The sequence below is a fragment of the Aspergillus pseudoviridinutans genome, assembly GCF_018340605.1.
Source record: "Aspergillus pseudoviridinutans IFM 55266 DNA, scaffold_9, whole genome shotgun sequence".
NCBI lineage: Eukaryota > Fungi > Ascomycota > Eurotiomycetes > Eurotiales > Aspergillaceae > Aspergillus > Aspergillus pseudoviridinutans.
Genome location: NW_025091289.1, coordinates 1,013,452 through 1,040,564, shown reverse-complemented (window position 1 = coordinate 1,040,564; position 27,113 = coordinate 1,013,452). Strand labels below are relative to the sequence as shown.

The 27,113-nt window shown below is 49.0% G+C and overlaps 11 protein-coding genes and 1 non-coding gene across 12 annotated transcripts; 5 read left to right on the top strand and 7 right to left on the bottom strand.

Moving 5' to 3' along the window:
- Nucleotides 1-556: 556 nt before the first annotated feature.
- skn7 (putative stress response transcription factor SrrA/Skn7) lies at nucleotides 557-2,924 on the bottom strand (the record flags this gene model as incomplete). Its single annotated transcript, XM_043307017.1, has 7 exons — nucleotides 557-1,053; nucleotides 1,109-1,298; nucleotides 1,351-2,241; nucleotides 2,292-2,435; nucleotides 2,521-2,593; nucleotides 2,749-2,765; nucleotides 2,868-2,924. The coding sequence occupies 7 exons, from the start codon at nucleotides 2,922-2,924 to the stop codon at nucleotides 557-559; spliced, it is 1,869 nt and encodes a 622-aa protein (XP_043162952.1).
- A 2,294-nt stretch (nucleotides 2,925-5,218) lies between these two features.
- Nucleotides 5,219-6,074, top strand: Asppvi_011182 (peroxiredoxin family protein; the record flags this gene model as incomplete). Its single annotated transcript, XM_043307016.1, has 5 exons — nucleotides 5,219-5,426; nucleotides 5,532-5,631; nucleotides 5,712-5,757; nucleotides 5,819-5,984; nucleotides 6,046-6,074. 5 exons carry the CDS (start codon nucleotides 5,219-5,221, stop codon nucleotides 6,072-6,074), a joined length of 549 nt encoding a protein of 182 aa, XP_043162951.1.
- Nucleotides 6,075-6,303: 229 nt separating this feature from the next.
- Asppvi_011181 (BolA family protein) lies at nucleotides 6,304-6,664 on the bottom strand (the record flags this gene model as incomplete). The annotated part of the gene is made up of 2 exons (XM_043307015.1): nucleotides 6,304-6,485; nucleotides 6,568-6,664. The coding sequence occupies 2 exons, from the start codon at nucleotides 6,662-6,664 to the stop codon at nucleotides 6,304-6,306; spliced, it is 279 nt and encodes a 92-aa protein (XP_043162950.1).
- Nucleotides 6,665-7,201: 537 nt separating this feature from the next.
- Asppvi_011180 (Nif3-like dinuclear metal center hexameric protein) lies at nucleotides 7,202-8,536 on the top strand (the record flags this gene model as incomplete). The annotated part of the gene is made up of 4 exons (XM_043307014.1): nucleotides 7,202-7,299; nucleotides 7,376-7,419; nucleotides 7,477-7,602; nucleotides 7,671-8,536. 4 exons carry the CDS (start codon nucleotides 7,202-7,204, stop codon nucleotides 8,534-8,536), a joined length of 1,134 nt encoding a protein of 377 aa, XP_043162949.1.
- A 180-nt stretch (nucleotides 8,537-8,716) lies between these two features.
- Nucleotides 8,717-11,049, bottom strand: cog6 (Golgi transport complex subunit COG6; the record flags this gene model as incomplete). The annotated part of the gene is made up of 2 exons (XM_043307013.1): nucleotides 8,717-10,678; nucleotides 10,753-11,049. 2 exons carry the CDS (start codon nucleotides 11,047-11,049, stop codon nucleotides 8,717-8,719), a joined length of 2,259 nt encoding a protein of 752 aa, XP_043162948.1.
- A 291-nt stretch (nucleotides 11,050-11,340) lies between these two features.
- Asppvi_011178 (uncharacterized protein) lies at nucleotides 11,341-12,201 on the top strand (the record flags this gene model as incomplete). The annotated part of the gene is made up of 1 exon (XM_043307012.1): nucleotides 11,341-12,201. The coding sequence occupies one exon, from the start codon at nucleotides 11,341-11,343 to the stop codon at nucleotides 12,199-12,201; it is 861 nt and encodes a 286-aa protein (XP_043162947.1).
- A 172-nt stretch (nucleotides 12,202-12,373) lies between these two features.
- Nucleotides 12,374-12,761, bottom strand: Asppvi_011177 (heat shock 9/12 family protein; the record flags this gene model as incomplete). Its single annotated transcript, XM_043307011.1, has 3 exons — nucleotides 12,374-12,416; nucleotides 12,476-12,668; nucleotides 12,728-12,761. The coding sequence occupies 3 exons, from the start codon at nucleotides 12,759-12,761 to the stop codon at nucleotides 12,374-12,376; spliced, it is 270 nt and encodes an 89-aa protein (XP_043162946.1).
- Nucleotides 12,762-13,726: 965 nt separating this feature from the next.
- On the top strand, nucleotides 13,727-15,288 carry Asppvi_011176 (NYN domain-containing protein; the record flags this gene model as incomplete). The annotated part of the gene is made up of 2 exons (XM_043307010.1): nucleotides 13,727-14,611; nucleotides 14,668-15,288. 2 exons carry the CDS (start codon nucleotides 13,727-13,729, stop codon nucleotides 15,286-15,288), a joined length of 1,506 nt encoding a protein of 501 aa, XP_043162945.1.
- A 549-nt stretch (nucleotides 15,289-15,837) lies between these two features.
- Nucleotides 15,838-16,586, top strand: mog1 (Ran GTPase-binding protein MOG1; the record flags this gene model as incomplete). The annotated part of the gene is made up of 2 exons (XM_043307009.1): nucleotides 15,838-15,914; nucleotides 15,977-16,586. 2 exons carry the CDS (start codon nucleotides 15,838-15,840, stop codon nucleotides 16,584-16,586), a joined length of 687 nt encoding a protein of 228 aa, XP_043162944.1.
- A 1,121-nt stretch (nucleotides 16,587-17,707) lies between these two features.
- On the bottom strand, nucleotides 17,708-19,884 carry Asppvi_011174 (SprT family zinc-dependent metalloprotease; the record flags this gene model as incomplete). The annotated part of the gene is made up of 2 exons (XM_043307008.1): nucleotides 17,708-18,791; nucleotides 18,863-19,884. The coding sequence occupies 2 exons, from the start codon at nucleotides 19,882-19,884 to the stop codon at nucleotides 17,708-17,710; spliced, it is 2,106 nt and encodes a 701-aa protein (XP_043162943.1).
- A 448-nt stretch (nucleotides 19,885-20,332) lies between these two features.
- On the bottom strand, nucleotides 20,333-20,421 carry Asppvi_011173. Its single transcript has one exon. It is a non-coding gene; the product is annotated as a tRNA-Pro (tRNA).
- A 525-nt stretch (nucleotides 20,422-20,946) lies between these two features.
- On the bottom strand, nucleotides 20,947-22,625 carry Asppvi_011172 (glycoside hydrolase family 72 protein; the record flags this gene model as incomplete). Its single annotated transcript, XM_043307007.1, has 2 exons — nucleotides 20,947-21,668; nucleotides 21,722-22,625. 2 exons carry the CDS (start codon nucleotides 22,623-22,625, stop codon nucleotides 20,947-20,949), a joined length of 1,626 nt encoding a protein of 541 aa, XP_043162942.1.
- Nucleotides 22,626-27,113: the final 4,488 nt, after the last annotated feature.

Sequence of the window (27,113 nt, the reverse complement as noted above, 5' to 3'; positions counted from 1 at the left end):
CCAGACACACTCAATACCTGAGCAGAAGCTCTAGGATGATCATAGAGCATCACTGGCCAGAAAATCGCACCTCACCCTTCCATGCAAAACAAGAGTTTATAATAAAGAAAGACATCACAGAACCAAGTATCAACACATGAAGGTAAAAGTAATGCAACGACGATGGGAGAACGGCTGACGCTACACAGCGCCCCTCCTCTTCCACCTCCGTCAGAGCTCCGACAATGATTTGATGCATCGCTTGCAAAAGACCATTCCCACTCCCTTTCGTCGAATCAGTACGCAATTGTGAATGGATGCGCCTATTATAGTGTTTGCAATCAATGCAAAGGACCTAAATACCGCAAACGCCGTAGTCGCCAATTGACAAAGGACACAAGAAAAGCAGAAATACCGAGGTAATGATCGTCCATACAAGAGCAACTTTCACGATATATCGCGCAGAAAGCGGTGAAAAATCCGTTGTATGATTGAGGCAGAGGTGAGAGGAGCGGGGTTGAGATAAAGTTGGCATGGACCGAGAAGCGCTCTTTAAAAGTGACCGACTGTTCTCAGCTTAGCCAGTTCGGGTAGCCTGAGCCGGGTTGACCATCGGCTGTGGTGGTTGAGCGTACATGCGCGGTCGCTTCGCAAAATTTGAATTATCCGCAGCGCCAGACAGTTCGGATATCTGCCGTCGATGAGGCGGCCGCGCAGCCGCAGCAGCCGCAGTGAGTGCCACTGGAGGCGCCGGGTATTGCACTCCATTCTGGTCCACAGCGTAGGCGGCTGGGGCCGCGGTCGCAGGGACATATTGAGGTTGAACCTGTTGAAGGAGGCCTTGGAACTGGCCAGGAGACTGCCAATTATTCATTGACGTGGCCGGTGATTGGCCAGGGGAGCTGTCTTCCTTGACAGAGTGGGCTGCCGAAGTTTGAGCAGCCATCGTGACTGTTGCCGTGGGTTGCGAAGTCTCCATACCTTGCGGAATGGTCTTCAAATGAACCAAATGCTTCTCAAGCATGTCCAAGAGGCTCTTCCGCGTGAAAGGCTTCGGTAGCACATCGTCCATGCCTAGTGCGCGTTAGTAACAAAACGTCAGAGTCCTTGGGATTGAAGGACTATGTACCATGTTGGAAGTAGAGCTGAATATCATCGCTTCTAATGTTGGAGGTCATAGCGATGATAGGAGTTCGGTCAAATTGGCGAATAAGGTGACAGGCAGAAACCCCATCAAGATTGGGCATGATGATATCCATCAGAATCAGGTCATATTTCGATCCATCTTGAATCTTATTCACCGCTTCCAGTCCGTCAAACTGTAAGACTGTCAGTTGCTTTGCGTCCATATAGGAAGAGAGGAGAACCGACCGCTGTGTCAATAACACAAGAGAAAGAATAGAGAAATTTACCACCAATTTGGCGACATGTTGCATCATCTTCGACCAGTAGAATGTGTGGGCTGCGTACCCATCCAGGATCGACATTTGTGCTCTTCTTTCGATTGTCGGGAACTTGTCGGCGAGTGTCGTCCACTTCCTGTTTTGGAGGCATTGGATACGGCAAATTGTTCACATGCTCACTGTACATTGGATCAATTCCATTGGTAGCACCAACAGGGTAGACAACTGGCTCAATGTCGCTGTTCATCTTTGAATATAAGAGGTTGGTGGGATTTGCACCTGCCGCTGTAGGCGGGCGAACCACCCCATTCCGCGGCCCAGCCTCTAGTGTAGGGGTGGAAACAACAGGGGCGGATTTCGACGGTTCGCCCACCGACTCAATGCCAGCCAAATTGAATTGAACCTCGGCGTTCATGTTACTCAGTAGCTTCGACGCATGCTGCAAGGGAGAGGAAGGCACATCGTCTACCTGTCCCGCATTCACGTTTGCACCGCCTTGCCCTTGAGCTTGGAAGGCTGCTGCCGCTTTGTTATCGCGTCTTTGGCGAGCATCTACTGATAGCAAATAATTCATCACCTGGTGAATGACATTTTCATGGTTCAGAACCGTCTTCTGAACCCTCATCAGCTCCTGCAACATGAGCTGATGATCAACAGTCAACTGCGCGTATCGATCGGAAAGGTGCTGGATCTGCTGCTGCTGCGCTACGATCTGCTGGTTCAGAAGATCGATCTGTTGTGTCGGAACTGAGTCGTCGGTGTTCTGAGTCTGCTTTCGAGGCGCCGGCGCCTTTCGTCGGATATTATCAAGTKATTCTTTGCTGTTCGCTCTGAATTCCGGGTGTTTGAACTCCCATGCCTATCTGTTGTCAGAATTTGTTCCGTTTGAATCGAGCGACGAAGCCTTACGTTTTGTCCATAAGGCGATTGTCCATTTTCTTCGTTGTTTTGTCGGACCTTATGGAAGTCGTATTTATTCAACTGCCGCACAAAACTGGCAAAGTTGCTGTGTTTGAAGTGTTTCGGAAGGATGGTCTTGGTGAATTTCTCGCACTGCGATAAGGCAACACGGTCAGCTTGAGAGTTTCGACAGCGGACACCGACGGATTGACGGGAACAGGCGGAGGAAGCAACCGACCTCGAGAACCACGAAACTATCCCCTTCGTCTCCCCACCGAACGATTTCCGAGTACGAAGGGTCTTCCAACATTCTTGTGCAACAAATGAACCAGTTAGAGACATTCCACAAGGTATGCGATCCATCGTGGCGATTAACCGGTCGCAGTCGAGACAAAGGGAGGGGGACGACAAAGCCAAGGCAGAGCACTAGATTTTCCCCCGAGAGAATCGGAAAAGGAGAACTCACTTGTACAGTTTCCGCACCTGTAGTACATCTTGTTAGCCTCGGAACAGCAGAGATAATTATCATGCAGCTCAAATATCTCCTAAAAAGAAAATCTTCATCTTTCCAGGGTCAACACTTACAAAATCGCTGGAGTTACCAGCGGGGGCGGTGCTGGTCGTGGTCTGGCCACCCTCCATCGTGGGCTAGATGGGTCGCGACCGATCGAACAAGCAACAAGCTCACCAAGTCGCAGCTCTTTGAGAAGAACAGGCGGGAGATAGTGAAGATCGCGCTATAATGTGCGCCGAGACGCAGATAGGAAAAGGTGCCACTGGGGAATAATAGAGAAGTGAAAGAAGAAGAAATTGTTCAGGAAATTGGTAGAGGTCGAGGTAGTCGAATAGTAGGTAGTTTAGTAGTTGAAAAAGGTGGTGGTGTTAGCATTTAGCAGCAGCAGTAGTTTTAGGTAGGAATAAATTGATTAGTTGGTTCGTGGTGATAAGTGGGACGATTAGCTGAGTTGTTGGAGTTGAATAACTGTTCTTCCGCGGTTCGTGCACAAAGCGTTGCGGGAACCACTTTTCCACAGTCTTCCGTTCTAACTAGTAGACTAGGTAGTAAGTCCTGATTATTATTTTTACTTCTGATTAATAGGTAGAACGCAACATGACCGGTGAACTGTCCGTTTAGGCTTCCCTTTTCCCTAAAACTGATAAATGCAAGGAGAGACAGAAATGAGGGGATAAGAACGGAGAGGGCAAGAAATATCATACTACCTACCGGTCCTTGGGAATAACAGTGGGGACCCAAGAGGTATCTACTTGGTATTGAGGAAGGGGGGGGAGAAATGACAAAATCAGGTATGAAAAACCAAAAATCCACAGTGAAGGAAGAAACAGCGCACATGCTTATGCAAAGCGCATAACATTTTCCATTACCTACGATGCCTGTGAGTTGCTAACTTGATAAAGTTATTAGATATTGTGTGTCTTGCGCAGTATTATTATGAAACCCCAATGTGACTACCTCTCTACAATATGCAAGAATCGTGGAAGTTAGTAATGTCAGTGCGCATTTAGATGCGGACAGAAAGCAACAACAATGGAGGGGAAGACGTTATGACCCTGGCGTATTGATGAGGATAGGCGAATGATGATCGTGGAGGGGAAGCCTAATGCATTATGATCGTCCTACTCTTGGGTCCTGACACACTTCCACAATATGAGGAAACGGTCAATCAGATATTAGATAGTTTTGACCTTATTCAGTCATCAAAGGTATTGATTGCAACTTGCTGCGGATATTTTTCTTGCGGTCTACGAAAGTATGTAGGTGAAAGACCCCAGGAGTTATGTAGAGTCCCACAGGGTTATCATGAGGCAGGTGGATTAATACTCCAGTCAAACTGTCGAGGATTAGACACATAGCGGATATTCTACCCGCAACCAATATTCGTTCACCTTTAATGAGTAACGAATAGTTTTTGGAGATTGCTGGTTTCATGCAGATCCCTCGCGGAACGTGGATGGGGTGGGAACAACCGATATGGAGATAGCTTTGGGGGCAGGAGAGATGAAATGTCCAAGAACCCTTGGAATGTTCGCCTTTATTTTGTTTTAGGAGTACTCCTATGATTCTTACATATCCTCTGATGTCCCTTTGTTGTGGACAGCGTGGAAAATTTTACATACATATGACTGATGAGGTTCGGTCAGACCCGGGTTTCAGGGAGCTGTGCGCCACATCAGCAGATCACCATAATACTAAGATAGTTGGCGTTCCGGGGGAACAATTTGAAGAAGTAGATAGTGGGTATGGTCAGGGGTCTGAATCTCTTTCATTCAAAAGCTGCCACACTGACTGTTGTTGAAGATTCTGACTTAACTGAATGGAAAATACAAGCCAAGATGCCAGTTCTTCCTCAGCTGTCAACACTGAGCACTTCGTTACTAAGTACCCCTTGCACCAACCTCTCAGTTCAGAGTATCAATTATTACTGAGCGACATGGCAGACAGTTGACTTATCTGTCTGTACCCTAGATAGAAATTAGATCAGGTTATATGCCACAATGGAATGAATTGCGAACGTGGGCTCGTCTTGACTGTACATTAACCTAGACCCTGGAACCGCCGTAATCTCCTATGACTTGACTATACAGTAGTAGAAAAAGGCAAGCAGATGCACTGCAATATCTATGACAGTCATCGATTACATTTTGTATCGAATAAAGTGCTGATGGAGAATGTACATGGCTCCCCATGCTGCCATACCAGCAGAGAGAAGACGATGACGAAATACGTCCAGTAGTGAAGCGCCCCGGCCGTGCTCTCTAGCCCCAACGACGCGCCATGTACACAAACCTTCCTAAGCATCCATCACTTCATCCTTTACCTCGGGAACCATTATCTGTCAATTGAATTGGCATATTTTACATATTTCATAGCCGCTGCTAAGCACATTTTGAGCTCAACAGTTCGTCTTCTCATAAAGATGTTCGCTGCCCGTCGCCTCGTTACCAGCGCCCCTCGCGCCATGCCCCGGAGGGCGCTGTTTCACAGCACCGCACCAGCCTTCGTCCAAAAGGGTGACGCCATTCCAGATCTTGACGTGCTGGTCGAGAGTTCACCTGGAAACAAAGTCAATCTTGCGAAGGAGCTCAAGGGAAAGGGTATTATTATCGGTGTCCCTGCTGCTTTCAGTACGTTTGCGGCCCCCAGCCTTGAAGCCCTCCGCCTCATAAGCATCCAAACCGACGTGACATCAATGATAGAAAAAGACAATTGCTAACTGACTCGAATGAAAGGCCCCGCTTGCTCTAGCTCTCACGTGCCTGGATATATCAACCACCCCAAGCTCAAGGAAGCCGGCCAGGTCTTCGTGGTCTCGGTCAATGACCCCTTTGTGTAAGTCGCCGATGGTTGATCGTTAAGGAGCGTCCAAATGCTTGGGGTTTCAGTGACCGCAGCTTACCGAGTCATAATAGGATGAAGGCGTGGGGCGTTTCCCTTGATGCCACCGGCAAGAGTGGTGTAAGTCTTCTCCATGACACTGCGAATCTACAAATCAATGGACGCTAAAAAAGGAGAATAGATCCGCTTTCTGGGCGACCCGACCGGCAAGTTCTCGGAGACGCTCGACGTCACCTTCGACAGCAGCTCAATCTTTGGGAACCAGAGAAGCAAGCGCTATGCGCTTGTCGTTGAGGATGGGAAGGTTAAGGAGGCTTATATCGAGCCTGATAATACCGGTGTCAACGGTATGCATAGTTCCTACTATTTTCTTGGCTGCCGGAAAATCTACTAACACATGGAATGTAGTCTCGGCGGCAGAGAAGGTGTTGGGCTAAACGTAGGTATCAAAAATTCATACTGTGATTTGGGTTATCCTGTGGACGGTACGATGGTAATTCCCATCATGTAATCTATAGTCAGAGGCGATGTATCCCAGATATCCTCCTAGCGCCTGATTGTTCGATACCCAAATGCAATAAGGGCATCTGGAATATACAACCTTTCAATCGACTTAACTCGCCCCTAGTCCAAGCGACATAGTCATAATCTTGGTATATTGCCGATTCAAGCGCTTCCTTGCTGCAGGGCCTGCCATTGCTCGGGGGTGTAACACTTGGGTGTCCACGCGTGGATGGCAGCAATCTCCGACTTCAAGACCGAGTTCACCAACCGATGGCGCGCAAGCATGTTCTTCTTCTCAAACTGCGGAGAAACAATAATCGCCTGGAATGCCTGTCCGCAGCCACCTATGACAGGGAGAAAAAGAAGTTAGACACCCCTCAGTCAAGTATACCCATACTGCAGGTCAGCGTCGCAGACTTTACACACCAGACAAATCCTCAATCTCCACAACCTGCGCCTGAAGTTGTTCAACCAGTTTACTCTTCAGTAGCTCCGGCGTCACACTCGACGTTGCGTCCGCCATTGCTGCGTTGATAGCCGCAAAGGAGCGTGCAGTAACCGAAAAGGGCGAGTTTTGACGAATGGGGGTGCGGAGAAGGTACCGGCAGCTTCTGCTTAACAATGTGGTGGTGCGGGAGTACATCAAGCGTGGCTGTCAGGCTTTAAGTAATAGAGGGGTCAGCGAGGGTCTTCGTTTGACGCGCAAGCCAAGGCGTTGATGCGTAACTAATAGATTTAGCAAACAGCTCAGAAAACCGATAAGTGATACTGAAGTAGTCGATCAGATATTATCAATCCGCGGAAGATGAATGACGGAATCCGTAACTGATGGATTCAGCCGGGAATGTGTGACAGCGTAAATTACAGTATGTGGCTTGACTAGTCTGTATGCTGGGTTTATCTGATCACCTGCATGCTGTGGCTGGTGAAGTACCTATCGGTGTGGCGCAAGCTATCCCCTCTCTTATCGCTTGGGGTTTACCTTCTGCTATCATTTTCTTTCCAAGACATACATATGCTGTTGCGCAACATCACTTGTTGAATATTATTGCAATCTTTCATGAGTTCTCTCTCCCGAGTAGCACTGCGCCGACTTTCAACAATGTCGACCACCTCGTCACCTTTCACTCGGGCGGTTGTGAGCTCCATGAAGAAGCTGTATGCTTGCACCTTACTTTTATCCTACCATTACTGGCGTTTCTTCTCAATTGCTTTTTTGCTGACGCTGCTACAGCTATCCGGAGTCATTAGCAGACAAGAGCTTTGACAACACTGGCTGTGAGGATGCCTGTATTATGTCATAGTGTTCAAAGTGCTCATACAATTCTCACCTAGTGCTTCTTGAAGCTCCCTTCCATCCCGCTCGGCGGCAGAAGAATTCTGTGCTTCTGACCATTGACCTCACAAAGGCTGTGGCAGATGAAGCTATCAAGCGGAAGGATTCAGTGGTTGTGGCCTACCGTATGCATTGTACCAACATCGTCTACTGGCTACCAGCATATTTGCTAACCAATCTTTTTGCGACGAAGACCCCATCATCTTTCGGGGACTGAAGTCCCTCACTCTCAATGACACACAGCAACAGACACTGCTGCGGCTCGCCTCAGAGGGCATCAGCGTGTACTCGCCGCATACAGCTGTGGACGCTACCCCCGGTGGAATGGCAGACTGGCTTTGCGACGTCGTCACCGGCGCAATTGCTCCATCTACCGACGCGTCTCCCTCGCTCTCTGCGTCCTCCTCCCAGCACTACTCCCAGCCAACCTATCCCCAACCTCGGCCAGCATCTATATCTCCCTCCTCCGCAGCCCCCCACGTCCGAAGCACGATCCATCCATCTCCCACCCCAGTGCCTGAAGGTATGGAATCAGCTGGTATGGGCCGTCTCGTAACCTTCGAGAACTCCCAGCCTCTGACCACCATCGTCGACCGCATAGCACAAGGCGTCGGGCACCCGGGCGGTATCCCGATCGCGATCCCACAGACTGTCCCGGTCGATCTAATTAAGATCCGCACCATCGGTATCTGCCCGGGATCTGGATCTAGTATCCTTATGAGTTCCAGCAGCCTGCCAGATCTTCTGTTCACAGGCGAGTTGAGTCACCATGAAGCGCTGTCGGCCATTGAGCGTGGCTCAGTTGTCATTGCGCTCGCCCATTCTAATACAGAGAGGGGGTACTTGCATGCTGTCATGCGTCAGAAGCTAGCCGCTACCCTCAAGGAGGAATGGGATGCCCAGCGCGAAGAAGGGCTGAAGGCTTTGGAGGAGACTTTTAAGGAAGGAGGGGCGAGTGTGAATGGGAGTTATGAGGAGGTCTACAAAGACTCTAGTTGTGCTGTCGACGTGAGTGAACGCGATCGGGACCCTTACGGTATTATGATCCGACGGGCGTAATCTCTTTTTACATTGCAATGAAGTATACATATCTCCGCCGGTGTAATGTGCCCTAAGCACTAGTTGAGCACAAAGCAAAAATAATCATCGAGAAATAGGCTCGAGCAGATAAATATCTAGATGAAGGACCTATACACATCTCTACCACCGCAAGCCATGACGAAAGCAGCGTCATAGCGATCAGCTCAGCAACACCCGGATCTCGCCCGTAGTACGAGGGAAGAGCCTCCTAAGCCCCGATTCCTGCTCGTCATCATCAGATACCTTTCCGCTCTCAGTGACAACCTCATCCTCAACCCCAGCGTCACTCCCATCCTCCGTCCGTTTGATATCGACTCGACATCTAGCTTCATCCGCGCCGATAATCATGCCTTCCACAAATTCAAAGTCGCGGCAGAAAGCCTCGACCGCTTCTTCCGTAACACTCTGAACAAAACTGGCGCTCTGCAGGTGCTTCAAATTATCCGTAGCGTCCATCAGGGCCGAGGGAAGGAAGTCATCGAGTTGTTGGCTGACGGCGATGAGGGCTTCTGGTTGGAAGGCGGGAAGGTCGGCTATCTCGGCGATGTCCGTGGGTTTCCTATCAGTCTGCGGCAGTGCCTGGCCATCTTTTTGTTCGGATTCTAGTTTTTGAGTTGTTGAGGATGGCGAGAAAGGCTCGAGGGCAGCCAACAAGATGCCCAGGCCCGAAGCATCGAGTAGATAGCGGTGCTGGATTTCAAGCAATTCCATCCGCAGGCTAGACAGTGCTGTAGAGATAGGATTCAGATGGGTTGCACTTGCGAATGGGAAGGCAGAGATCGTTGAGCGCGCCGTTAGGAGAAGGTTGGTAGTGTAGATAGCTCGGGTTGTTGCGTCGGGGAGCTCGGCTGCTGAAGATTTGGCCAGTTCCAGGAAAGGGTCAAACGCGACACGGAGGACGGGGGTAAATTTATTATCCGCTGTGCTTTCGGCTTTCGCATCTTCTGCCCCGAGTGAAGCGTCATGGGTCTTCATGAGTGAGGTCAACTCTTCCAAGGCATCAAGGAAGAACTCGGGCGCGGAAAGGTCGTCCGGAGGAGTCAAGGCAGAATGATCGTTGGAGAGTATATTGACTTGCTCGTGCATGATACTTTCGAAGCGGGCGAATGTGAAGTTCTCTAGTGCCTGCATCATGTCCGCCAGATTGGATTTCGTTCCCAGCAGTCTGGAAAAGGTTGCTCGATAGAACGAAAGCAAGTGAACAACTCTGTAGCAAGTGACAGGCTCATCGTGGCCCTGAATCACCAATTCAACCCTCTGCCGTAAAGCTCGAGACACTCCGACTAGATCACGATTCACGAGGTCGCTGAGGGCTTTCTGACCATCAAAGGAAACCTCTTCTCCTTCATCAATACGAGACCAGGGTTCGCTGCTCAGGCCAGCCTGGATCCCTTTGGCGATTTCCTCCCCATCTGCTACGAACAAAGCTTCCAAAGCCTCTCGCTCGGATACAGTCGTAGAGTGGACCCATGCCAGCATGTCGCCGACGTACCGCAACGGGTCATGAGCGGAAAACTCAATCGGTTTCACGTTGCGGTCACCCCCAGAGCTGGAGACGGCGTCGGTTAGGGCATAATGAAAGGCGTCGGACAGGACATAATCCCGTGCGTCGGCGAAGATGTCCAAGCAGCTATGAAACAGGCTCGGTCGTTCGGCCAGGACGCGCAAAGCGCGCCTGATTGAACTGCTGATCCGCGGATCTTCGAGATTCAAGGACTTAAACTCCTTCTGTATCCATCTGAAGAGTCTCTGGTATGCGGAGTTCAGATTCCTGGAGCTCTTCTCCATCAATTCAAGGCCCAGCCTTTGGTTCTCCCCTCCCAGTAGGACTTCGCAATCATGGTGCACCTGTTTTACCCGATCAAGAACATCGAAAAAGCGGTCGTCAATTGGTTCCTCTGCCGATGTGAGAACAAGTAGGTCATCGTCCGAGACGACGAAGTGCTTCACGAACGCATCGAGAAGTTGTTGCTTTGTCTCCGATTCCTTCTTCTGGTTCATCAGTGTAGATGCTTCCTCGATGACTGGTGTCGTGTCCTGTTTGGCTCGGACGATGTGCTGCCGCATTTCTTCACACGTTTGATTCAGGCTTGATATCACGGTTCCGATCCTTTGCAATTGCTACGAATTTGGACTACGTTAGCCACCCATCTCAAATGCCGCACTCGTGCCGCCGAAGGTGCGAAACGGCTCACCTCCGCGACCTTGCCGAAATCCCGCACGATTTCTGCATTGCATTCCACCACTTCTTTTTGCACATCTAAGCGCAGCTGCCTTCGTGTCTCTGCAGTGTTGTGTACTCCCCGAAGACTAAGTGTCTCCAGCGCATCGCGTATATCTGAGTCTGCGTAGGAGGCCGACAGTACACTTGTCAGTCGGTTTGACAAGGCATTCGATCGCTGTGTAGGCGGCGATAACGGAGTGGAGGCTGGGGAAGGAGCACGTTTGGACGAGTGGTTAGCTATAGCTCCCGGAGCAAAGTAGCTTTCCATGGTGGGCTATCCGACTACCTAATGGTCAGACGGGCGAGCTGTCGGAGGATGATGTATCCAGGAGGTCACTACAGCGAAGGCGGGAAGTCGGAATCACAACAATCCCCGGTCCCCGATTTCAGTTCAACATCAACCATCGCATAGTCATCTGGAGCCGATCCTATGGAAACGCCGGTGGCATAATTGAGAAAGCTCAATTCCCGCAGGAATTGATCGCTGCAGTCCGGTTTACAATTTTGCTTCTCTGCTTCTCTTCATACCAGTCAGGAGTTTAGTTTTACCGCACTCGCGATGGACAGCCCGCTCCTTTCCCCCGCAAAGGCGCGTCAAGCAGCCATTCAGGCCAAAGACTGGGCATATGTGAATTCCTGGCTAAGTCGCCAATACTCACCGAATCCGGTACCGAATTTTGAACGGAATGAAGACACTTTGCGCACACTTTTAGCTCTTGCTGCTGCTAACGACGCAGCGGACGAAGAGGCCGCATTGCTCCACCGTGCGCGCGAGGAAGCGATTCGGGAATTCAAAGCGCGGGAGGAAGCTGGGGATAAACAGAAGAAAGAACTGCTGGACGAGCTGGAGCTTTGTCTCGGTGAAAATGGAAAACGAGACCTCGACGATTTGGCGGAGACGACCGCTGTCCTGGGGGCCCTACGCACAGGGACCAAAGACCTTGGTCAGTCGATCATTGAGCTCACGGTAGAGGAATTTGATGCTCAGGAGGAAATCTCTAAGATTGACATGCTACAAAAATATCTGGAAAGAGAACTGGCCGCTCTACAGGAACGACTTGATCAACTCAAGTGCGATCCTGCGTTCGAAGTACCTGCAGACCTCCCAGCTCAGACCGCTGAGTGGTCGAGGAGTACCAAAATGCTCACTGCGAAACTTAGTGAATACCAAGATAGGTTAGCAACTCTGGGAAGAAACAGCAGCAAAGGTCCTACGATTGAAGACTTGATCACGGAAGAGAAGCAAATAAGCCAACTCAAAGACATTATCCAGAGTTTGGACCACCGATTAAACATGTTTCATGATCTGCCGAAGGACATTCAGGGCGCTCGGGCACAGTACAGGCAGCTCGAGCGAGAATTGAACCAGCTCATTGAGCGACGGGACTCGATGTTTGAGAGTTTAGTGGAGAAGAGATGAACTACGGATAGAGGCGCGCATGTGAGCGACTTTCAATCATGGAGACATATCATTCGTAACTAATGATGCAAAGGGTATGAAGACATGGTTTCCGAAGTGCTATCGTGAACTCATAATGGAATCATGATATCAAGCTGCCGCAAGCTATCCGTTCGCTTCCAACACAGCATATCTAGTGGTTGCCAAGGCCGACGGCGTTCTTGACCTTGTCACCGCTGCACGAAGACAAGTCAGAACTTACTGCAAAGATCAGGTCTGTTCGGAGAATACTCACATGGATCCGCTGGCACCGCCGTGGGCGTGGTTGTCATGGGAACGCTGAGACTTGTCGAAAGCCTCCTGAGTGCCGGACTTGCTCCCGTCGGTCTGCAGACCACGAGCGACACGGTCGCCGGTGTCAGTAACGCTCTCCTTGACCTTCTGCTGGGTGGACTTGGTGGAGTCAGGGGTGATCTCCTCCTTGGCCTCTGCACGTCTGTTAGTGTACTGTACCAATGGTTGCACGGTATGAGTGCATATCACATACTGGTAGAGAAATCCTTGCGACCGGCGTCAGACATTTTGAAGATGGTTGATAAGGAGAAACTAAGATTGTTTGAAATTCGAAAAGTGTTTGATTGCTTGTGGATTGTTTGGAATGTTGTTGATTGTTGTTGATGATGAAGGAGCTCTACACTGGTCGAACGAGGCCTTTATATCTTTCTCTGTCTGCCATTTCTGGACCCCTGAAACTTGAGAGCTTCAATGACGTCGTTTGAGCAACCTGTATCTTGCGATATCCGTAACCAGAATTGCGACTAGGCCAGGTACCACACTCTGCCATGATTCACAAGTGCTTGCAAGGAGCCATACCCCATCACCGAGCCCTGTGCCTCGGGTATGACATATGATCCAAACGTCACAATTACGGAACCTGTCCCTGACTCGTGCGCAGCCATCCAGGGGCTTGAAGCTCTGACGTTGAAGTTTAAGCCACAACCATCAGAGCAGGTAATATGGTTGAACCATGGATATCTATGACGTCGGGATGATTAACGGCTAGCCATATGTGATTAGCCGTTAATCAGGTATTCTTGGCAGTTTTGCAGTGACGTTTGCATCGGATTATCTGTCATTGCGGTCTCCGGAAAGGCTATACCGTTTATGGAAAAGAGCTTTTGATTGAGGCGATAGAGAAGGCGGTGGGAACCGACAGAATAATCGCCACCGATCGAGTCATCTGCAAGGGTCATCCTGGGTGTATGCCCGATCTGCCCTTCTCGATCATCTACGTTTCTTTCAATGCTTCTGGCAGCAACGTTGTCTTGTGCGATTGTATCGACGACCATGGTGACCTGTTCCACCTTTACATCCTGTTTTTGTTTATCATCTTGTTATCTTTAGTCGTTTCTGATCCTATTGTCGCTCCAGTTTAGTTTACCGTTCTTTGTGATTCTTTCCTGACCCCGCATTATCTGAAAAGCGCCTTGACACTTCCACAACTCTTAAGCATACATATCAACTCAAAACGTCGTGTTAGTTGTCAATGCCATCGTCTGCTGAGACAGCTTCGAACTGGGACTTCACTCCGGTGTTGGATCTGCTACGTTCGCCTGCGTACAACGGGCGTGAGCAATGCCATGTGGTTGGCCACACCGATTTGTCTGCTACGTTCGAGAAAGACGACACCAAGGAAACTGCCAACGATTCGAGTGGTAGCTATCCAAGGCTAGGTGATTTTGGCCCTCTCTGGGATCTCCTTGGCCGCGGTAGTTCACCAGGCGTGAAGACAGAGCAGCCTCAGCCTCCTAGGGCCACTTGTGCTGAACAGCCTCAGAAATGCAAGCTGGTTCAGATCCTCAAGAGACCTATAGCCACGGCAAAATCTGCCGAACATACTATCGAACAGACGACTCGGGCTGCGCCTAGGCCGATCCCTAATTCAAATGCCTCTGAAGCTCAACCCCCCAAAAAGAAAGTTGTAGCAGAAAACAGCACAGCTTGTCAGAACCCACAATCGAAAGTCACTGATGCCAGCTCGTCGGAGAGTAGTGCGGAAGCAGAGTCCGACGGCAACCTCAGTGTCTTCGACCCACCCTTGTTGAAAAAACGGGGTGCCGTGTCCTTCATTCCCTCTCAAGTTTGCACGCCAGCGTCCAATGCTGAGCCGTGCGATACTCCGCCATCCTCTTTTGATGAGCTGGAAGGGTCCCTGACAGCTGAAACTATCAAGAGCTTGCCTACTGGTCCTATTCGTGTGCAGCCCATTGCGTATAAATCGGCAGCAGACCGAAGAGTTGGTCTTCTTTCCAAACTCCTGAAGAAATTTCCCGAGTACGCGGAAGCCGTGGCTCAAGTTGGCCGGTCTCCAAGCACTAAACCGAACGATCAGGCGTCTCGTCCCATCCATATTTTTGTTGATATGTCCAACGTGAGTATTCGGTACACCATCAGATCCATGATCGTGACTAACTTCACATATGACAGATTATGGTTGGCTTTCATGACTCCGTAAAGTTAGCTCGCAAGATTCCTGTGAAGACTCGCATTCGGCGTCTACCCCTCTCGTTTCAGAACTTCTCTTTGATTCTCGAGCGAGGCCGCCCCGCTGCCAAGAGAGTCTTGGTTGGCTCTGATCGATTTGCAGCCATTGACGAAAGTCAAAGGCTGGGCTACGAGGCCAATATATTGGATCGGGTTCACAAAGTGAAACATGTGACTCGTCGTCAGTTGAGGTATCGGAAGAATCCCCGAGTCGGCTCTCAGGAAGGAGGCAGCGGTTCTGAAACGAACGATGCACCGGAGGAGCGATGGGTTGAACAGGGAGTAGACGAAATTCTGCACCTGAAGATCCTAGAGAGTCTGGTGGATACCGATGAACCGGCGACTATTGTTCTTGCCACAGGAGACGCAGCGGAAGCTGAGTTTTCAGGAGGCTTCATGAAGATGGTGGAGCGAGCACTGCAGCGAGGATGGAACGTCGAGCTTGTGAGTTTCTCGCAAGTGACGAGCTTCGCTTATCGTCGAAAGGAATTTCGCGCGAAGTGGGGGAAGCAATTTAGGTTTATCGCATTGGATGAGTTCAGTGAAGAGCTGTTAGACATGTGAAGAACAATGATATTTGTATGGGCTATCCCGTGCACTTTGCTTCTACCTTGTAGAGAACTGCCCTCAGCGCCAAGCAATCCGAGATCTTGGAGGCAGCAACCGGAGGACCGACGACCGTCTTTCTACAGTTGATCTTGCGCACAATAGTAAGGTAGGCATCTACTACCATTTAGGCTCCAGCTGTGCTTTAGGGATACTGTCCTCCTCTAAGCATATGTAAACATTGATCCCGCAGTTAAGCACTCGTATAAGTCAAATCCGACCAATCAGACGATCGGGAACCCCTCCAGTCACGACCGAAGGCGGACGTCATTTCTGCGGCGGAAGACCGTCGACCGCAGTCAACAGCATCGAAACAATAGAAACACTGAGAAATGGGATGATAAATAGCTCTGAGATAGCTTCCCATACGCTTATCTTGGCTAACTCAGCTCACCCAGACCACCTTCCCCTCACCTTTTGAATATTGCGTTGGCCGCCCGATCTTCGATTATCTCCAACAGCTTCCCCGCGTTGAAGAAAATAAATCATTACGTGCAACAAGACGACATGGCTACCTTTACTGAGCAGCCCTTCTACGGCGGCGCAATTCAGGGCATCATCCCAGAAGGCTGGGTAGACGGAAGGTCCGTATATCACACATTCCTGCTTTTCAATAAAAACTCAAGCTAACATTTCATGCAACCAGCTCCCTCCGCGAGATCCCAGATCACCAAGAACTCTTCCTCTCACCAACCACCCTCTCCAGCCTCATCGTCGAAGTCAACCAGCGCGTCACGCAAGAGCAGGCCCTATCAACGCTGGACGCGCAGGCCGCCGTCCGCGGCGGCATCCCCGCCACGCACGAGACAATCGACAAAGCAGCCGTCATGTACCACCTCCGCGACTTGTGCGACGAAGACGACACGATGCAGGTGATCATCCCCGCGACAGCGGTAACGCCAGCCAAGATCCCTGCCTCTGCGCGCGCGCATGCGTACAAGGGTGTAGTGCAGATGACGACACCCAAGCGGCAGCGGAGGGATACCAATACGGGGAGGATTCCTGTTTCGGTCGGGGGTGCGGCGGCGGGATCTAGTGCGGATGGGCCGCAGACGTCGCGCGTGACGGTGCATTATCTGCTTGTTCGGCTGGAGGCGCAGGAGTCGGATCTGCTCGTTTTCTTTAATGTGCCGCATGATGAGTTTGATTTGTCTGGGGATCCGCGGGGTTTGTCGAAGGAGGAGGAGGTGGCTACTGAGGCTATCGATCGGCTGGTGCAGACTTTGGAGGTTAGGGACTGGGGATTGTTCGCTTAGGGACTTGGATGGGACGAGCAGGACTGGTCTTCGGTTGCAGAAGAGCTGGGGAAACGCTTACAGTCTGGCAACTGGTGGCATTACCTACACTCTTTGATTGCTTCAGGAACTCTGCTACTAAGATCAATTAGTTTACAGCAAGAATGGTTATAGAATATCAATATAATTTAATTCACGAAAGAATTCTTTTTAAAGCTAGTTCAGGACTCAGCCTTGTAACTTTTGTTTAGCTTTACTAAGAATCAATGTACTCCAACTCTGCTCCAGAGCCGGTAGTCCCCAGCCCTTCATCCATTCTGAGTGCAATACCTGTTGCGCTGTCGATCTGTTGCTCGATGTAGGGTATTCGCTGGAACTAGTTGTATCCTAGTGTATCCCATCTGACCTCACCACGGTGAATGTGGACATCGATGATGTCTTTCGGACATGACATTGATTCGAGACAAAGATGCATGCCTGTTTAGAGAATCGCAGGGAGTCGATGCAAGTACGTGCGAACATCTGCAAAGGCCGCATCGCGCAACTAACAGTCGGCGCGTCGCACCTGGTCAATGGTCTACAGAAAGAGCAGTATATCAGTTTTACCAACGGATGTCTACGTGATTTGGCGTTAGTGTTTGGGAGAGAAATGCAGCGAGTCCTGGTGACATTATTATCCATAAGGTATGCAGGTAACACTCTGGCGCAAGAAAGGAGGTGCGAGTTCTCAGGATGATACTTGGGAAAGGTATGGCGGAGATAATCGATAAAAACAAAACAGGGTACTTCTGGCAAATTGCGGGTGGATCTGTATGATCAGTATCTGCAGTGGGCATGGAAACATATAAACTTTGTTTGAGATATATATAGAATGATGTTTTGCATGTACAGTGTCAGATGCTGCCTCCACATTGTCACCATCAAAATAAGGTCGCTTACTTTTACCGGTTTTCAAGAATTGTTAGTTGGATTTCTGGGGGTAAGAAGAAAGGCGACATCAAGATATATATGAGAGAAAATCGTCATGTCATCATAAGGAGCGCTCATATGTCGGAGAAATGACTAGATCCTGTAACTTTGGAGGAGAGACAAACGTTCCCAGAGGATAGACAGGAGACCAGTCTACCCTCCACCTCTGCTCTCTAACTATACAAACTGACTTCGCCAAACACTTTCGCCATATCCTCCACTGATTTCTTTTCGCACCGCTCTGACGGAGGAGTTGGTTGCTTTTTCCTGGGTGAGACGTTTCTCGGCTTCGGCTTGATTTGCTGCAAAAGGCCTTTGCACGCACCACAGCGAGATTTGGCTGTGTCAATGCTCTTGGAATGCCGGCCATAGTTCTGACCACAGTCAACGCAGCTCCAGACATATTTGTAATCGATCTGGTAGCTGTGCTTCGTGGTCACTTCGACTCTTCCGCCGTACACAGGGTGATCTTTCAAGGCTTCTTTGCATTTGCGACCCCATTGCTTAAAGCTTGCCCCATGAGGATTGTTGTGGATGTTTGAAATCATGTAGTTCGCCAGGTGGCAGTACTCATGTGCCACTGTGTTGATCAGTCGATCCTCGCTGTCGATGATGCGCTCTGCTAGCTCGATCGTAGCATGCTGCTTGATCAGCGTTGACGGCTCAGACCCGCTTTCTGATGTTCGAGACTCTTTTCCAATCTTCTCGCGTTTCCAGTTAGCACGTCCGGCGGTAGTCAGCAGGGTTTTGCTCCAGATGATCCGGACACCGCCCGTTTCTTCTGCGAGTTTTTGGATTTGGCCTCCAGAAACGGCGTCGTCAAGGACCTTGAGAAATTCATCTGCGACTTGCGCTTTCTTGTTGTCAAACGACTTCTTGCGTGCCAGAGCAGCTTTCTTCTTCTCTGTTTCTGCTCTCTTCAACGCTGTCTTGCTTGGAGTTTTGGGCTCTCTATGCCTTTCACGGGGTCTTCGCATGTTTTCAGAGTTGGTATCACCATCTGACTCCTCAAATTCTCGTAGATACTGCTCTAATTTCTTTTCTCCCTTGTGCGGAGAATGTTGGTCGATCCAGTCATTGGTGGTCTCTTGGCTCCAGAAGGCATCGACGCTCTCGCGGTATGGGGTTGGCGGTATGCAGATCCTGCCCTTCGTTGGTGACTGGAGGAAGCTTTTAGAGAGACTGGGAGGTGGTGTTTCCAGAACAGCCAGAGAAGCTTCTGATTTCTTTGTGGGTGAATCAGTATCCGCCGCAGTGCTTGTGGGATATTAGCAGCGTGCAACAGATAAGTGATATAATGGCCTAAGGATTGCCTGAAACCCACTTACCTGTCCCTTTGAAGCTGGAAGTCAGAATCAGAGTCATCCAGGTTCACAATTTCCAGGTCTTTGGTGATTTTGGGATTTTTCACGTGTGATTTCTCAGGTTTTGTTTTCAGCTTGGGGGAGGGTATCGTCATCGTAGGTGGCAGAGATGGTTCTAAGCAGAGGTCATCTTTGTATGAAGTGTTCATCAAAGCTTCCTTGAGCCTTGCTTCTGGGTTTGGTCGTCTGCCTCTTAACAACCTTCGCCTTTGTCTGGGGGGAGAAATCTTTTTCGGGATCTCTTCCTCCTCTAGTTCGTCTGCAGATGTCTCATGGTAGCTCAGCTCTTCATTGTCACTGACTATGAAATCATCCAGAGAACTAAAGCTGTTGTCTCCATCTTCGTCTTCTGAATTAGTCTCTTGTGACTGGCGATAACTCAGAAATCGGAGGTTTCCCTCCTTCTCTTCCATGTCCTGGCGGGCATTCCTCCTCGTTGGCGAATATCGCGAAGAGGCATTGGATGAATGCCTGGATATTGTCGGTGCGTTTTCCTCCTCATCCCCGTCGATGGGGTCGTTCTCCTTCGCATAGTCATATGTTTCCAGTTTTTGAGTTGGTCTGTTTCGTGGTTGTTGCGACAGTGGGAGTAGAAGTGAGTTGACGTGTGCTTGCTTGAGCGGGACAGTTGTCTTGATTGTCTCCTCGCGGGCCGAGCTCGTAGAGGATCTATAATCCTGGTCCACGTCGCTCGACCCGTCACTATCTGGAAGTATGTTGAAGTTCGCTGCTAAAGTCGTCTTCTTCTCCCGTTGCGATCGGCTTCTTCCCAGTGGCGGTCTTCCTCCAAATCCATATGATCTCTCTTTGGCCCATGCATCAGTTGCTATTCTCCATTGTTCCTCCCTGGCTTCTCCTGTCTCTGTTGTTGGTGACCACTCTTTGAATATGTGTCGGACATAAGTGTGTGGTTCCTTCTTCTCGGATAATTTTGTCAATTTCCGAGCAGTTGTCTGCTTCGCCGGCGTTGCGTTGAGTCTTGCCATGATTCGTTGCACGTCCCGCGGACTCCCTCTGGGTGTTGCCCAGCTTGTCCCGCGTCTCCGATTGCGACTGCGAGAGAGAAGTACTGTGGCGAGGACGATATAAACCTTCTATCACTTTGCTCTCTTGTTGTGGATGAGAATAATGTATATACATTTGTTTGATGGGCAGATGGTCTCATGTTGATAGTCCGAGTATAAAGTTGGAAGTTGGGTGGTTGACATGGCAACCGCATCCCAGGTGACTCGGGCTCATGCAGGACGGACTTGATAATGGTCGATAACTCGCATTATCGTGCAGTCTGCAGCATGTGCGCGTTTACTTGCTTTCTACTGGGGGCCTATTTATTCGTCCACCAATCTCTTTGTATTTTGTGTGCAGCAAAATAAACAGATGCTGGTACCATGGTAGTAGGGAACTATAACCACAAAAAAGAAAAAGAAGGATCAGGGCCCGAGCCGCGGATCGAACGCGGGACCTCTCGCAGATATGCTTGGGTTAATCCCTAAGCGAGAATCATACCACTAGACCACCCGGGCCTGACTGTTGAAGAGCCTCAGCTAAATAATTAAATGAGTCAAAAAGTCATACTTGCTAAGAAACACGCCCTGGTGATCAAAGGATGTCGAGTTAGTTTCTCTTCTTCTGTCGTTCGTGGCACCAGCTGCGAATTGCCTGTTATCGGATCTACCTGAGCCACTTAGCAGCATCTAACATATTGATATTCAATCCAGCCAGGAAGGTACTTATGAAATTGTCTAATCATGGTGGCGTCGGTGATATATTTACGTCATTATCCAACAACACAAGTTCTAGACATTCACACAAGAGCATAATGTCTAGAGAGAATCGTATAGTTTACCATACAGTCAACTCCCGAGGGCTCATGACCTCCAACAGATTACACAGAATACATACAGTCTATAAACGCTGCACGCTTACTAAGGATACATGTCTTTGGACAAGTCCTGAACCTCTCACTCCCGGCCTAGTTTACAACATGGACATCCAGCGGCAACAACAATTAAAGACCACATCCCTCTAATGTACACCGAGCCGAAAATCTACAGTAGAATCATACCAGCACCGGCAGCAATGGCAGTAACCACATACAAACCGAGCTGCCAGATACCAACCGTGACTCTTCCGGGAGCATTCATGTATGCAGCACCCTTAGAGGTCGACGCCGAAGCACTACCGGAGGAGCCAACGGCAGCCGCTCCCGCAACCCCAGTCGGGGAGCTAGTAACAGTGCCTGTACCGGAATTACCAGCCTCCTTCAAAAGCGCAGAGCAAGTGCCACTGGGACTGCTGGAAGTCCGAGTGGATGCAGCGCCGTTGAAATCACAGGCAGACTGGGCCTTGCCTTTGGCGGACTGTTGCTCGTAGTAGAGATTCATAGCATAGGACAGCTGCTGCTTGGGACTGCAGACACTGTACGCGCCGTACTTGCCGGTGGTTGCGTTGGCAGTCACTCCCTCGCAGACATCATAACCGCAGACGGTCCCGAAGAGCTTCTGGATCTGGTCATCTGATACAGTGTCCTTCAATGCGCAGCTTAAGCTGTCCTCCATGCATGAGCAAAGGTCGCCGTTTGGCGAGGGAGGAAGGGGACTCGCAGTTGCTAGCCAATCGCCGTTGACGGGTGGGCATGACTGAAGAGCACTGTTTGTCGGGGTGTATTCGCTCTTCTTGGTCCCAGAGGGAGTAGCACTAGCCAGCTGCTGGGAAAGGTAGCTGTAGTCGGCTTTAGTGCTTACCTTGTCGCCATCAATGCTGACCAACCCTGCGGATCGTTAGTGGCAGAAAGCAGGACAGATATAACCACCAAACACATACCGTAGTTGTTGGCCTCCTGGAAGTACATATAAACAATACCACCGGACCAGACATCAGCCATCTTCGGTCCATAGAGCGCGGAAACTTCAGTGAATTTGCGAGGCTGAACCGCATTGCAACCGTACTCAGCGAAGAAAACAGGGACCGAGTAGTTGTGGAACTCATCAGTACGAGTAGAGTAACCGGACTCCTCGTAGTTAGAGTCTCCACACCAAGAGTAGATGTTGTAGCCCCAGAAATCAATGCTCTCCTGCGCATTATCGCAGTTGAAATAGTCGGCCATCTTCTCACGGATTGACGAATCGTCGTTAGTAGCATAGCCAACTCCCATCGGTCGGTAGTTCTTTGCTTTGATGTATGCCTTCATGTCTCTCACTGCAGCCTTGACGAAAGCACTGGCATCCGTTGTCTGCTTCGTATTAGACACTTCGTTTCCAGCAAAGAACCCGATGACGTTGGTATATTTGGCCAAAGCGTCCACCACAGTGACGTATCGGTTAAAAAGGTCGCTGTTCCACTTTGGGTCATTACGAATAATAGATTCCCCGGGGGATGAGAGGTCCGCAATCACATAGATACCAGCCTGGCTGAGAAGGTCCATGCACGTCGCATGGTCCGCGGTCGGGTCGACGGCATATACACGAACTGTGTTGGCACCAAGCTTCTCAAGGTATGGAACGTCCCGCTTACAAGCATCGGCATCGGATAGAGGATCCTTGAAGCTGTTCGAGGAAGACTGGCTGCCGGAATAGTCCTGCTGGTAGGCAACGCCCCGGATATAAAATTGGGTGTCATTGCTCTTGTAGAAGAATTTGGACCCCTTGATGACGATAGGGTCTACATCTACGGCGCTAGCACTGCTGGCAAACAGTATAGCGCCTGCGAGGATGCTGCTGAACCTCATGATGATGCTTCAAGGAAGGAGACTGTATTTAGATTAAGGAATACTCGGAGTCAGACTGGGGTTGAATGCCGTATACAAAAGAATGGTAATCCCAGAGCGGAATTCAATTAGGAAGAGTTTTTGAAAACGAAGGAATCAGTCGACCGAATGAGCAAAGGAGTGTAGTTGCGAAACCCTGGAGGATATTTCAAAGAACGACAGTGGTATTAACAAAGACGGAGCAAAGAAAGAACAAGCACACAAGCCAAAGACAAGCGACACTCTTACGGACGGGTGTATGCACGGGAAAAAGAGGTGAGCTACTTGAGCCCGGGAAATCCGTCCTCTTCTATGCGACAGGCGGACCCTACTCCAAAGGCCTCACGGAATCGAGGTTTGAACGCAATGGCCCACCATCATCCCGCTTTGCTGGACCCCAGGGCATCCTGCATGGGGTGATATTCATGTTATCCACTGTTGATCACAGGTGATAATCGGTGATCTTCCCGTCTCGCGGGCTGTTATTTGCCCCCAAGCAGATGGTGGTGCCTTTGCCGCGGGAGATGTCAATATCAGAGGGCATTTGGAACGCGCAATGCAGGTCCACACCTCAGACCATCAGGGGTCCAAAACCCTTGAAGTCTAGATAGAAGAGACACAACAATAAAAGCTTATTCGATCGGCCACTCAGCGATGTGTTGCCTACAAAGCCAGTGAGGAGGAAGATTCGTTTTTATGCGTCGTGTACCGAGCGTGGGTTGGTAAATTCCTTTTTCAGTGGTTGTTCTGGAGGAAGAAGAGAACTACATATATGAAGTAGGTGCCATGTCTATGCCTTGGAGGTATAGTATGGTCTCCCGCCGTTCCTTGTCGCAAAATGATCAATGGAACGCTGATTTCCCAGGATAGCTATATGCTAGGAAACATATCAGTAGTAGTGGGAGTAATACTAAGATAGGTAGGTGTGTGATGCTTCACCGTCGGCGGAAAGCAAAGGATGATCAAAAATTAGACTTCCACATGCTTTCGGTTCTCGTCATGGTACTCGAGTACCATCCCATATACCAGCCTCTAAGTGGGTAATTGCATGTAACTCATGGCAATGATTTTTATCTCATAGTTTTCCTTCATGCCCTGGGAGTACGGAGTACTTCAGACGGAGCCGGCTCTTTAGATGCTTACAGAGCTGAAGACTATAAATGCGATAGATTCGAAACCTCATACTCACACCTGCCAAAGCCGCCGTTTTCTGCCCTTAAGCTTATCCTTTAGCAGAATTCCACCTGCTGTGATACATATAAATTCGGCAATCGACATAAAGGAACCATTATTAAGCTTATATCGCCACACACGCCTTGTGTCGCGCCTAGCTTGAGTCTTGAACATATTGGGGTTGGACTACTCAGCGGAATAAAGGCAATCACAAGTCACTAACCAGCTAAAGACGCCAGTTGTTTGACAGTGTATTAGTTGTGTAAACACAGTTGTATTCCGAAAGCGTCAAGTAATGTCAGTGATGAGGGGCCAGCATCTGCGGACCACGAATCCCTGATGAGAGCTGAATGATGAGAGTTGAGAGGTGAAACTCCCCCTTTCTGGTCCAGGTTTGGCCATTCAATCACAGCTGTTTAATTACTTGCCACCGTTGGCCCCGAGTGGGATTGTATTATTTGATTGGTTTTGATGTATCAGCTCCGGCCCCACTATGCCAATTTCGCGATCCATAACTCGCAGCCACTTTAATTTTCCACATTGAAGATTGGCTCAAAAGGTACCTACTACGCCAACATACTGAAACGGGCTAATTGAGCCACAGTCGGAGGTGTAATTACCTGGCGTTCGGACTAGACTAAGAGTCCTCTTCAAATTCTCAAAACTTCCGCAACGTAATATCCACCTGTGGGTTAAGGAATCTTCGAGAGGGCGTCTTTGAAATGGCAATTTTTTAAAAAATCGGAGAGGACATCCGATCCTCTTTGAGTAGATTGAGATAGTGATAATGCACAATATTCTGCAAGGAGAGCACTGCAATGGTTGAGTGGATAATCTACCTTTTTTTGCTCAAGAGCTCCTGGCTCCCCTTCCTCGGTCGCCACAGGGTATTTGTGGACTTGGCCGATGATTGACTGAGCTGTATCTAATGCAGAATTAGATACCTTGGATATTGCATGCTTCATTTGCCTGAGTGATACCTGAGGTAATGCATTATTACCTTATCTACCAACCACTGCCGTAGCTAATTTGTATGCCTAAACCACCTACAGAGTACTTTGTATGACAGACCTTGTGGGATCTGTGTACTACATACGTCCTGTAGTCAACGGGTTTGTTCAACACATACCTACAGGACAGGACGGGAGGAAGATGGTGGTACTGGTAATTAACGTCAAAGCTCAGTAATTGGTTCCATGGATGTCAGGAATCAGGATCAGGGTACCAAAAGATGATTGTCCAATTGGGATTGTGATATATTTGGAAACACATCTCCGCTTTACCATACCTGGTGGGGAGGTACCTAGCAATAATAAATTCCTCTTATTGTAAGTGATGAAGTTCAGGAGACGATACTTCGCATAAGGAGGATGACACGGTTGTACTCAAATAAATTGGCGTAATAATGATTATTGATGGCTTTGTCTAGGCCATCATTTAAAGAACTTGAACCAATAGTGCCATAGTATGTACTCCATAGAGTGGAATTGCAATCTTTTCAACGGAGTACTCAGTGTGGGTACACTTATCTCCGATTCTAATTTCAAAACCTAAGCACTAGTTTGAAACTCGTTGGCATCGTTGACCGTACAATGAGATTTGCTCAAGCTACCATGTTAAATCTCGACTGTTCTATTTTCGAGTGGTTATATCTGATATCTAAAAGTCGTGACAGTTTCTAAGGAGATGAGGCGGAACAGAAGAAGGCAGGATTCTAGAAGCTATGATAGTTTGGTCTGAATCATTAAGTCCTTGCTCCGTATGGAGCGGGTAAAGTATCTAATTGATTAGCAGTACTCAATAGAGTCGCCGAAAGAAAATATGGCTCGGTTGACGGTAAACTGTTTCGTTCTACAAGAGGCACAAAGTCTGATTACTGGTAGTACGATTGCATCATAATTCTGTTCTCAAGGCTTGTGTGCTTTCGTACGTCCGTACACTATTACTGCGGTCTTGGATGGACTACGAACTTAGGATATCAATCTGTCAGCCAACAGCGGGGTTAACTTTCGAGCTTCGAACCTAGAATATCTGAACTTACACCGGTACCTTCCGGAATCGCCAGAGAGATGTCAGCAAATTTGACGATGCCTTGTTGATTTTAAATAATGGAGGGCCGCCGTCCTGACACCGGACCATTAAGATCGGCAGACTCTTATTTCTGTGGCACCACACCTCTCTAGGCTTAAGACTTGGTGTTACAGTGTTAATCTTGCTTATTCTGCCAAGGTTGATAGGCATTATTCGCGCTCCATACTTCGTAGACCATACAAATCTACCAAGCAGTCTATCAAGCATAAAATATTTACTCGTAGTACTTTTTGAGTGGCGAATGAATTCTATTCATGGCTGCATTCAGCTATGAAAGTGGCTAGCTCCTAGGTTAGGCGCTACCGATGCAATCCATACACGTAAGTTACTACGTATGTGAGTTGTAGTTTGTACCTTAGTTTGCATCTTACTATGGGGCAAGTACCCCATAGAATTCGCTGAGTCTGATGGGTTTGATGGTCGGCGGAACCCTGACAAAATTCAATGCAGGTACGTATCTCATAAAGATAGCAATTAATATAAGAATAATTGACTTGTTATTCAGACACGCTGCTTCAATATTAGTGCAATACACTATGTAGCATAAGCAGCAGCAATTTTGCAGTAATTGGGACTATATGTGAAAGCATAATGCATCCCTGATTTCTAAGAGTCAGTTATAACCAACCATATGCTAAGAGAGGTATAAGAGCATTAATAATCATAAACAAAGCTCTTTCTTCTTCAAGTCTCCAATCGCAGCTGCATAGCGACGCATTCATGAGGTTGCCACTCTGATATATGCTGGCGCAGAACAGAAGGCCCCAAGACCCATTAACAGGAATGGGCGAAGTACATCCCTGCATACCAAAAGTTCAGAAAAGCTGTCCACACGTTGCTGTAATTTAGTTCTTTGCGTACTCTGTAAAATACCAGGGTACGGACCATGTATTAAGGTAATAAATTGGATAATTACGTTTCATTGTTGCGTCTCAAAGAAACGCAGTGGGTCTGGTTTCAGGGGCCGTCCGGCGCCATCAGCTTCCATGGGTTCCGGCGGCCATGGTGGCTGGTCATTTGCTACTGTGAATCCATAACTACACTTTAGCTTGTCTAAACTTCGAATCTCAACCTGCTTGATGTGATTGAAAAGAAGGTGGTGGCTTCAAAACTTGGAAGGCCAACGCATTATTTGACAATTAAAAGTAGTGGGATTGAGGAAAGATAAAGGCAGACTGAAAAATTTACTGACTCTGACAGTACAGA